General features: G+C 42.0%; 1 protein-coding gene across 2 annotated transcripts; it reads right to left on the bottom strand.

Annotated features, from left to right (window-relative positions):
* Positions 1-451: 451 nt before the first annotated feature.
* On the bottom strand, positions 452-10,170 carry FAM241B (family with sequence similarity 241 member B). Of its 2 annotated transcripts, none has more exons than XM_007427496.4 (3): positions 10,107-10,170; positions 8,194-8,331; positions 452-5,832 (listed from the first exon to the last, which is right to left on the bottom strand). In XM_007427496.4, the coding sequence occupies exons 2-3, from the start codon at positions 8,296-8,298 to the stop codon at positions 5,557-5,559; spliced, it is 381 nt and encodes a 126-aa protein (XP_007427558.1). In that variant the 5' UTR covers positions 8,299-8,331; positions 10,107-10,170; the 3' UTR covers positions 452-5,556. The 2 variants fall into 2 exon arrangements, with proteins under 2 accessions (XP_007427558.1, XP_088000457.1); XM_088144331.1 differs by lacking the exon at positions 10,107-10,170 and adding an exon at positions 9,358-9,453 and having other exon boundaries at positions 8,194-8,333.
* Positions 10,171-11,756: the final 1,586 nt, after the last annotated feature.

Raw genomic sequence — 11,756 nt, 5'->3', positions numbered from 1 at the left:
GAATGTTTAATCTTCTTGCAAACCAAAGTATCAATTTGTCAAAAGCATGTTCTTACAAGTTACATAAAAAAGCAAAATGCAAAAATGCTGGGGAAGGAAATTCTAAAACAACTTGAAGATTTGCCAGCAAAAATGTTCTGGGAATTCCAATAATCCAGATTTACTTCCTATCTATGTCTTCAACCTTCGTTTGTTGCATGGATCTAAGAAATTAACATGCAATGTCATTCATATCTACTCAGAAATTGCATTAAATTGAATTGGGCTTACTCCTAACACAGGAGAACTAAGCTTTAAGTAAACAGACATAAGGATGGGATGTGGGTTATGCTGCAAGAATGGCTGTCCCTCACATACATACATACATACATACACACATACACTCACACAAATGCCCAGCTTCTTGGGCTACAGACTATATTGGAAAAAAAAGAATCTCTTGGTTCAAAGGCTATTCCTGCTGTAAATTTATGGGGGCCATAGATTGATTGATATCAGTAGCATTACAATAATTCTGGATTTCATTGCAGAGTTGTTGTAAGAATAACTGAGATATGTTTGAAACATAATTCATACACATATTAACTAAGCTGTTGCCATATTCTGCCAATCCACAGCACCATTTTATTTACTTCAGAAGACATGTTTGTTTCTTCTTAATTTTAAAAATTTTCTATTCCTCTGAATGGCAATTTGAAGTGTCAGTTTCATTTTGGAGGACATGCTTCAAAATATAAATCTATTATTTTTAAAGGAACAAGATACCAAAGGAACCCACATACCGCATTCTCCTGTAGCAAGTGCAAATGAAAAAGAATAATGCACACAGTTAAGACTGTATTTGTAGACATGAAAAGTGCACACACACAAGCACACTTATATACATATCTGGGTAGATCCAGTTTGCTGAAGATCTGTTTTGTGTTTTCACTCTCTCTTTTCTACCAAGTGAAAGACAGATCAAACGTGCCATTTCATTGGCTTCTATTTTGGGGAAGGATTAAACTCTTGAAACAGTTAGTTACCACATATCCTTCCTTTTAAATAACCATTAAAAATTAAAAAAATGTTTCCTATGCTATTTTACTGTATCAATCATGTTTGCATGTTTTTAAAATAAACACACATTAGAGCCCAAAAAATGCTTACTGCTCCAGGACACTGTAAGAAATAGAACTAGGTCTTTTGTCCAAGAAACTCAAGGCCAGATGGAGTCTCCGTTATTGTGCCCCTCTACCAATCCTCGTGTCAGTCTGCATGTGCAAGTATGGAAGCTGAAAGTCGCCCACATTTGAAGTTACTGTATGTATGGGTTGATTCTTCTGATCCAACTAGCTATTTAGCAGGGCTCCCTTTTGGGGGCCGTTTCCCACTGCAGGTTCAGATTTCAGCACCCTTGAATGGGGGGGGGAAACATTCTCCAGCTTAACTGTTGGGTGCAATGCTCAACAGGCTTCAGCTCCCAGTTTCCTCAGAATAAAAAAACAAGCAACAGCACAATGAACAATTAGCCTCACAAATTATTCTTGAATGGGCTCTTTTAGATGAGGAAGCTACCCAGTACATGGTAGCCAGATGTGACAACTCTGCCAGTAAGTCTTCTTCCACTATGAAGTGCCCTCAAGAGAGAAGCAGCAACCCACAATGAAGAACCAGGAAGGAAGAAGATGCTATCCCCTTCCATGGAGGTCTTGGTCTTTGAATCCACTGCCTGTTCTAGACAGATCTTCAACACGCATGGGTAAAAGCAGCTAGAAGAAGCTTTCAGGAAACTTACACAGCAGCAGAATTAAATATTCCCTCCCCTTTCCCAGATGTGCTTAATCAGACAGAAGCTTTTCCAAGAGAAGTGAGCCACTGACCAACAAGCAGGGCCTTCTGCTGTGATTTGTTGCTCCAGATCCAGGTGCATCTGTGGAAAAGGACCCCTGTTGTTAAAACCTGCATCAGCCACCATGGGCCACCCAAATTCAACTAACAAAGATGTGTTGATTTGGGAGACCGGAGCCAATAGCAACACAGCTTTCATAGCAAAAAGACAAAGAAGTTGCTATAGACCAGTGTTTCTCAACTCTGACAACTTCAAGCATGGCTGGCTGAGGAATTCTGGGAATTAAAGTCCACAGATCTTAAAGTTGCCAAGGTGAGAAACACTGCTATAGACATACTGCATGAGCTACCAATTCATATGCTGATCTCATGAGCACCTATGGGTTTAGTATTCCCCAAGTGGTCTTTTCAGAGTCCGCTGGATGGTCTAAGAGCATGTGATGCAGCAACATCAGCAGTACTGAAAATGCTGTGGATCAGGCCCTTGAATGGGAACCCAATGGGTGCTGACCAAGAGTAAACGGATACTAATTATATATGTAACAAAATCTCCCCTCACCCCTATGGGTGGTATGTGTCTTGATAAATTATCTAGTTATGTGATTCTCTTAAGATGGCAGACTCCTTGGAGGATGGGCAACCATGCAAGAGTCTCTAACAGAAATCTGCTGCAAAATGCAGGGGGTTGGTGTGAAATTTCAGGATAATTAGTCTATCCTGTGCTTCACTTTAGCAACCTGGCTGCCATCGTACTATTGTTACTATGCTGTCTTGGATGGAGCATTTTATAGCCGCTTACCTTTTCAGTGCCACCCCTTGATAAAGAAACTGCTTGTGCCATTCACCAAGATCCTCAAGAGCTCTAGAGGCTTTTCTCCAACTCTTCACCCACGAACACCAAATTACAAACTACTCTTTGTTCAGCCCTGCATTTGTCACAATGACTGCTACTTAAGAACAAATGCTGGAGAGTGCTGCGTGAGAAGAGCTCATATTCTCTGACTCAGGGGCACAGCAATAACCTTTTCTGACACCCCCGCACCCATCCACATAACTGGCTGAGAAGTCGGGAGGAAGATGATCCCATTTCCTTCAACGAACAAAGCTGACTACGTCCATATTTGAGACAGCATAAGCTATTTAAAATCACCCCTATTTAAATCCTACCTCAGCCACCCCTACATCTGACAAAATGAGCTGCAGCCCCTAAAAGCTTATGCCTCGCAATGAAAGTCATACAACAGGTCAAACATGAAGAGACAGTAGCTGAATGTAAAAAAACACACTTAACACACAGAAATGGAAGGGATCCATGATGTCATCAAGTCTAACTCCCTGCACATTGCAGGATTCACTACCCTGATGACTATCCAGCCTGTTTGAAAACCTCCAGTGAAAAGGAAGAAACCACTCCATGCAGCAACTTATTCCACTGACTGACAGCTCTTACTGTCATCCTCTTAGTTCTAGCCTTACCCTCTGGAGCAAGTGAGACTCAGTTTGAACCCTCTACAATGTGACAGCTTTCTAGCTATTAGAAGACAGCTACCGTGTCCCTCTCTCAACCTTCTCTTCTGCAGCTAAACATTCCCAGGTCTTTTCACCATTCTTTGTAGGACTTGTTCTTTTCACCATCTTGGTAGTCCTTCTCTGGATTTGCTCTGGTTTATCAACGTCCTTTTTAAACCTGGGTGTGCAGAACTGAACGCAGTACTGCAAGTGGGCCTGACCAAGGCAGAGTAGAGTGGTGTAATTACTTCCTGCAATCTGGATATCCAAGGTCCCAGATTCAATCTTTTGCATCTCTAGGTAAAACATTTTGAGGAGCCCCTTGTCTGTTTCCTGTAGACTATTCTGCCCACAAAACGAGTGATACTTCGTACGAGAAAGCTTTATATACACCTCACTCCCAATAGCCCTATTGCATCCCGTAAACTGACCGCATTTCAGACCCAGAAAATGGCAGATGAGCATATTTATCCTACACACACTTGAGATTATCTGAATTTGCCATTTAAAATTTGTATATACACTTGAGGCATGCTTTGATCAACCCATTGTTCCATTAAACCTCCCCTGCGTTTATGAATTCCTACTTACAGTAGTGTCTCATAAATTATGTGGCGAGCAGCTAAACTCTTACATGTTAAGTAGCAGAAATTAGGAGAAGGAATTTATGGAACTGATATTCACCAAGATAAATTGCAGTTTGAATATTTGCAACAACAAAAAAATTCATCTGTTCTTGCAGTTCCCCACGTATTTATTCTTCTACCCCCCATCCCAATTTTCAAAACTAGCATCTTTTAAAAGGAGATAAAGAGATTTTTCCTGTCCCATATGATGTTTTTGTAACTAAATCAAGAGCTATAGATTTATTTTTATGTTTCGGCTTTAAATATATTGCAAGTTGCCCTAAATTTACAAAACAAGAATTGAGCTAAAGCAGGTAGCTGTTTATGATTTCTTTTTCAAGCTTATGATTAGGCCAAAATGAAACAGAAAAAGAAATGTAGCTATACTCTGCTTCGAAGGGAAATACAGACAGCGAGAGAAAGAAACGATTTATAATTGGAATTAAAGAGCCTTGATGATAGTTTTACAAGTAACTTTCTCTTTGCTTCAACTCAGTTCCTCTGCAGCCAATATTAGCAGAGAAAGCCTTTGGGGGGCAGTATCTCACCAGGTTACACATGGATGGTTGCTCTGTTCCACTAATTCTGCTTATTTAAAGCAGCAAGAATCATTTCACATACATAAATTGCAGTCTCATTCAGTAACAACCCCCACCCCAAGTGTAACACATACAAACACTGCATATAATCATATTACAAAATAATGCCCCAGCTGATGCTTAAGACAGCTTCCAGATAAATAGCTGAGGAGTCACCTTTGAATATAACACACCAAGAGGCACCATTTATAAAAATGCAATGATTCCAACATGATTGCCTCACAGATTCCAAGGCCCACATTTATGCTTCCAAGGACAGGCAAAGTCCACAAAATGGCTCCTCCTCACCAACACTGATTAACCACAAGCCCAGTATGGCTCCAAGGCCTATTTTGTATATGACCCTGAACTTCTTTCACTCTGAAGATGGCTTTCCAATTTTCTCACCTCTGTAGAAGGTGCAGTTTCCCACCCAACTTAAAATACCTGTCTACTTTAGAGGTCCAGACAGCTTTTTCCAAAGCAATAGGTGATACCTACACCATTGGTTTGAACTTGATACTACAACCTCAGGAAGTAAGTTCACTAGTCAGATAGTTAACCAATTTTCAGAATCTCACCAAGATCTATTTTTACAGATTAGGGTTAAGTGGATCCTGAGCTACATTTCAAAAGTTTCTCTGAGACTGTTAGTCCTAAAGAAGGAAGTCCAAAATAAAGTTCCCTTGATAACCATGAGATGGTGCCCTCAGCAAAAAGGAAATCTAACGTTCCTACCAGAATACCACAGGCCCAGAATGGGAAACGGCTCATTTCAAGCTAGAGCGGAAAGGAAAGGAAGAAAAGGGCACATCCTCATTAACTCATACTCCAAACTGCTTAATTCTGTCTCTTAGAAACACTGTTTACAAAAGTTCTTGAGCAAGGAGAATTTGTTTTAAACACACACATATATAGACATACATACTCTTTCTAATCCACATTCATACATTGGACAAAAATATTTGGCTCTGAATCCCTCAGGCAGCAGGTAGTCTGTGCAGGAGTCCATGTCATCGCTGGCTTAAGTGGGACACGACATAAATGAGGCCCACCAAAAGCAGGCCACGCACGCCCACCATCATAAGCAGGAAGAGCAGCAAGATGGACATCACTGGCTCCACCACTTGGTTGCCAAGGTGCCAAGTGGGGAAACCCATGTTCACCAGCTGCTGATTGATGTCTGAAAATGGTGAACGCTCCCCAGGCCTCACACCCTGGCGCTGTTGCTGCTGCTGGTAGTGCCGTGGTGGGTTAGGGCCCGTGCCTGGCATTGCGTTGAAAAAGCCCTGTTGAGCAAATAAAAGAAAGTGAGCAGATACAAGAAGCTGTCTTTCAATCAACAGAAATGGAGCTGCAAAAGGAAAAGCCAGAAATGCAGCTCTTTAGGTAATTTATAGTAGCATTTATTTAACAGAGCTAGATCCCTACTGGGTCAGCCCCAAGATATATCTAGCTCAAAGAGGACTACAGGCAGTCTCGTTTAGCGACCACAATTGGGACTAGCAACTCAATTGTTAAGCAAAGCTAAGAGAAACCACGACTGTGCTTATGATCTTATTTCAGCTTTCTTTTGTTTTACAGACCTGTGAGGTCATAACTGCGAGGATTGGTTGTAAAGTTACTTTTTCATCACCACTGTAACTGTGAACAGTTGCTAAATGAGGCAGTTCCTAAATGAGGACTACTAATATTCCAAAACCAATTTACACACAGTTAAGAAAAATGTAAGGAGAGAGCCTTCCTGGACTTCAGAATCCGTAACTCCTGGACCTTCAGTTGCCCCCAAGATTAGAATGGCCCCCTCTCTGTTGTCATCCAGTGATGACTCTGCTTTTCTGCAGCCTTTGGAGATGAAAGTGAGGCTCACAGCTCCTTAAGAACTAGTTATTTGGTTAGCCAATATGTTGCTTAAATGTTTTATTATTCTGATGTTATGTATGCTTTTTATTTTTTCATGATTGTACGCCTCTTAAAATCTAAGGAGAAGGTGCTACACAAACATATAGAGGTTTCCAAGGCAGACATAACATCTTCCCACTCACACTGCAACAACTGAAATCAGAAGACATATTCCTCCAATATTGGACCCAACCCATTCTAATTAATAGCATTTGGTAACACTATCTTTTAAAATCCACCATACACAATAGTGAGTCCCACAGTTTAAGCCCCTGCTGCATGGAAAACTACTCCCTTTGTCCCAATTCTCAATATTTGGCTTACAGGATAGACCTGAATTATAGTATTATAAGAGAACAGGGAGAAATGTTCTACCTGTTTTCTTCACACCACCAATAACTGCATACATCATGATCTTGTTACTAATCTACCTAGTCCTGCAGGTACTGATCAATCAGTAGCCCCAGCCAGCATAACAAATGGAAAGGCGTGCTGAAAATTGTAGCTGATTAGTGTAAGAAGGCTCACAGGTTACCTATCCTTCCTCAACATTTAATGCCAATGGATATGGCTCTAGAAGAGATGCAGCACAAAACCTACACAACTTTAACACACTCTGAAGCTATTATGCAAAGATGTATACATTCCATCCTATCCTTAAAAAGAGATCAACGCAACTATAACTTAAGGCATTAAAATACAGTAGAAAATATAAACAAGAGCACAGGGGAACTTAAGATGGACTTCTGCTGATACTACAAGGATTTCTACACATTTCTCTTGGAAATTTTGAACAGATTTGGAAAGTGTGTGGATTCTGCAGACAGAAAGCAGTGATTAATGCCACAAAAAATAATTTCACAAGGAACCATAAGCAGGAGTATGACAGCTTGCTTTCTCTCAGGAATGCCCACGTACAGAGATGTATTATATATAACACTCAACAGATTCCTTTCAGAATTAAAGACTAGAGAGAACACAAGTTCACTCAAGGTCTCACATACTTCACACATACACATATATACAGCTGAATGTGTGAAATGGCATAATTTAGTACTACCATACTTTCTTAAGCCCATTTATGTATGCTAATTACCATTTGAAATTGCAAAATAAATAAATAAAATAAGCATGCATGCTTGAAGTAACCCAAAGTTCATCCTGTTCCAGTTTTCCATGGAGTGCTTTATTCTTCCAAATCTTACAGCTGGAGAGCTAGCGTAACACACACACACATACACACTAAAAGAAAAACTGCTCATGCCTTGCTTGTGAACTTAATCTCACTGACCATAGTGAGAAACAAGATTCTGGACAAAAGAGACTGTTATTCCACTCCAGAGTTCTTTGTATAATCTTTCTAATGATATGTAAATTGGCTCTGAAAATAGTTCTCTTCGAGCAGATTAAACAAAGTAAATAATCAAGCATCATTCCATGGCTGAAGATAGGGCTGGGTGACATTTCAGATTCATAATGGAGCTTCGGTCTGTTCAAAAGCACAAATATAGCACCTGTCTGTAACTTTTACAAAAAGCCGCATATTTTCCTGGAATCACTTGGCAACTTTAGAGGATGCCCATATGGTCCTGGGAAAGGGTGCAGCTACTTTAAAAAGCTACAGACTTTGTACTTTCATATATTCCTTAGTGCCTTTCTCAAATTTCCAAAGTGCTATATCACTGTACCAGAAAAGAAAAAATTTGCAAGTTCTCACAGAACAATTCTAAGCAAACCACAATACATACACCATTCCTCACGAGGCGAGATGAGTTCTCCCTACTCTGAGTAGTCTGTTGTACTCGAGGGTCATCATCTTGTACAATATCTCCATTGGCCAAAATCCGCACCATCCTTATAGCAGTGTTGTGTTTGCTTTGTCACACCTGTAATTTACAGCAGAAAGATTTTAATACGATCACTGGTTCCCTTAGGAACACAGACCCAGATAATATGAACTGGCATATACCAACACTATACATATTTAATCACAACTTTTCACCCTGCAATAATTATAGCAGTAAACCACTTCTTACAGAGTCACAATAGCTAATACAGTACATGAGAATTCTAACAATGCACTGTTGCATTCTTCATATGTAAAGATCTACTATGCATTAGCAATTTTCTTACAATGTTCTATAATTCAATTCAGTGGCACAATTAATTGAAATTATGTTTCCATTGCATACAAGAACTTTTGAAATAATTCACATAAAAAGTAAGAATGATGGCTGCAAGTTGAGATATAAAAACTATGTTCTTTGTCACATTCTATGGCAGCTATATTCTTTGGTGCACTGGGTTACTTGTATGTATGCTCCACACCCTCATCTGAGCCAGAGAATGGAGATGCCATGTCCTATTCTCCCAATTAGAACTACTTTCCAGTTCAGTAACTTTTACCTGATCACAACATTTTAAAGTCAAGTAAATCTGCAGATGCATTCATTCTTGTTTCTGTAAACAATAAGGAAAATATTTTCCATATAAGGAAAATGAATCATGCCTTTTGTTTTTAAAATGTCATAATGGGCACCAATTTGGAAAAGGCATTTCACTCCTGGCTCAGAGAGAATGCTTGTTGCAAAGATATCCACCATCTTCACTTAAAAAAAAAAGAATCCATATTATATGTTCCACAAATAGATTTAAATTAATCTACTTAATCACAATTAATCAGCATAATATTCTACTAAAGAAGATTTATTTATAATGTATGTGGTTGCCCATCTCAAATATATGACTTTGGATGGCTAACAATATTTAAAACAGAATAAAAACAATATAACAAAATTATAAATAACATAAATAGTAGCTGAGGCAAAAAATATACAACTGCTTAATGTAGCTGATTAGTCAGTAAATGAGTCCAGCTGAAATTGTTCTTAAATCTAGAAAGAAACTCATCTTTCTCTTATTCCTTGGAAGAAAACAGGATTCCCAAGATTCCCACAGCCTTATCTACAGAGAATTCCTCACATCCTAGTTTAGTGTTAAATGCAAATCTGGAAAATAGATGAATAAAAGAATGATGTGAGGCAAGGTCCCCCCCACATACTTTAGCTCAGTACACTGAGACCAGCCTGAGCCAATATAGTACTCTTTAAAAACATTTTTTACAACACAGACGATATGAAGCATTAACCTACAAAACCATGAAGTTCCCATTCCAGCATGAACCCATAAGGTCCTCACCTCCAGAACCAACCACATTTATGCTAAAAGTGGCACTATGCCCAGAAAACGCATCCTCAAAATGCACACGCCAACAGCAAAGGCACTAAGCAGCGAGAAAAACTTAGCAAACAGCGATGGCGTCACAATTATTTTCTGGTGCCACGGTCTGAATCCCAGAAAACGAGACGCGATACTCAACTTGGTCAACCTTACGCCCAGGAAATCCTTGCCCTGGCCCAGTCATCTGGAAACTGACCGCCCTGGCCCCGAGAGGAACACTCTGTACATGGCCAGAGGCACGATTAACTATCTCGTTAACTCCAAGGCTATGCTTGTGACTCGGACTATCCCTTTCCCAAGCGCCAGCAAGTTCAGGGAGAAAAGTCCTGCCGGTCAAGGTTTGCTCCGTGTTGGTTTCACGGCTGACAACCTGATTTTTACGGATGGAGCCACAACTCCCCCAGACAACGCGCCCACTCACCGCTCGCTTTCCTCTGTCGGCTCCTTTTGCTGACGTCAGCCTTCCCTCCTTCCGCTGACTGCCCAATATCTCCAGCCTGGCGGCTTCCAGCGGGCGTCATCACCGGAAATTATCCCAAAGAGGGGAGAAGAGAGAGAGAAAGACCAAGGCGGTTGGCCCGCCCGGGTGGAAATGTGAAATAGCTCCCTCTGCAGGCGCCACGACGAACTACAACTTGCTCGGCGGGCTAGTACTGCAGCGAGCGCTCAGACGGCCGAGGGAAGTTCTGTTCCGTGGGGTGGGACGGCATTTTGTACCCCCCAAATAGCCGCCTGGATTAAAATAATTGCTGGGGGAGGGGGTTGCTTGCGTCTGCAGGCAGGGGACAGCCCCGAGCTATCTTGGGCGCGTTTTGGGAAGCCCCGCAGCGTCGGATCTGAACCGGGACCGGAGTCTCCCGGAGCATCTCAGAGATGTCGGCGAGGCGAGGAAATCGGGGAGGGGGCAGGACACAATTGCAAATCGTCGCTGCAACGTTACATGGGGCCAGGTGGGCTCTGGCCGCATCGCTGGGCTCCCGTCGGGAGCCTTTCCGGCTGAGCCCCCTTTGCACGCGAGACATCTTGCTGCAGAAGCGGCCGCGGTGCCTCGCCTGGCCGCTCTTGCGCCGGCTGTGCGTGCCAGGGCGCGCGTGGCACCGCGGGGCGGAGGTGGCACGGCCGCAGCGAGAAGCCCGAGCGCGGAGCGGCCGTGCCCAGTGGCGCCCCATCGCGGAGAACCTGGGCGGGGGGTTGCAGTTTCGGGGGACAGCGGCTTTGCCTTTTCGCGGGGAGCGAAGGGGGCGGGTGAGCGCGGACTGGCGTGGGCATTTTGGTCCGGAGGGGCACACCTGGATGGGCTGCGCCGCTGTCGGCTTGCAAATGAAATGACAGTAGAGGAGTCTGCTCAGCTCCGCCGGTTTTAAATTGGGATATCCGAAATTGGGCAAGAGAAAGTGTATATGCTGCGTTGCAGGACATGAGCTAAATCAGTGTTTTTCAAACTTGGCAGCTTTAAGATGCGTGGACTTCAACTCCCAGAATTCCCCAGCCAGCCTGCGAGTTGAAGTCCACGCATCTTAAAGCTGCCAAGTTTGAAAAACACTGAGCTAAATGAGATAAAGAAGCAAGCCTGGTATTAATTTCCTTAAAGCGCGCAAGTTCCCTGGGTGGCGTGGTGAAATGACCAGGGAAATGATTTCTAGGGTTACACCTAAAAGATTCACAACAACACACTATTGTGTGTGGTTTTCTGCTCCAAACTGGATAGAAGTTTTATTTCGGTTTCTTGTTTGTCACTGGATTTTGGCAGTGCAATTTCTGGAGACCTTAAAAATGGGTCCATGACCGTAGGTGATTCACGGGCTGTGGATTTCTCACTAGAGGATACTCAGAAAGCGAACACATTTTCTCTGTGAGAAGCGCCGTTCTATACAGTTTCCTTAAAATAAAAAACAAACACCAGAACTGCTCTTCCACTTCCTTGTTTTCCTGCCCACATATGGCACCTTTCTTCGATGACCCCACTTTCTTGGAAACATGGATAGGGAATAACCGTCTATAATTTGTCTCTATTTTCTTAATATTTGAGAAAGGCGGGTGGACTCAGTTTCTTTCTCATTTATATGTAAGT

The sequence above is a fragment of the Python bivittatus genome, unplaced genomic scaffold (assembly GCF_059951505.1).
Source record: "Python bivittatus isolate LINGU-HERP-01145 unplaced genomic scaffold, Pbiv_v1 ctg000400_np1212, whole genome shotgun sequence".
Lineage (NCBI taxonomy): Eukaryota > Metazoa > Chordata > Lepidosauria > Squamata > Pythonidae > Python > Python bivittatus.
The sequence above is the reverse complement of the archived record's forward strand: the minus strand, read 5'-3'. Positions and strand labels throughout refer to the sequence as shown.

What these genes read in the sequence shown, in the direction of transcription:
- FAM241B (XM_007427496.4), bottom strand. Translation starts at nt 8,298, where the DNA reads ATGGTGCGGATTTTGGCCAATGGAGATATTGTACAAGATGATGACCCT. An exon ending in CTCGCCTCGTGAGGAATGGT is followed by an intron (nt 5,833 to 8,193) that starts GTATGTATTGTG and finishes TTTGCTCAACAG; the next exon opens with GGCTTTTTCAACGCAATGCC.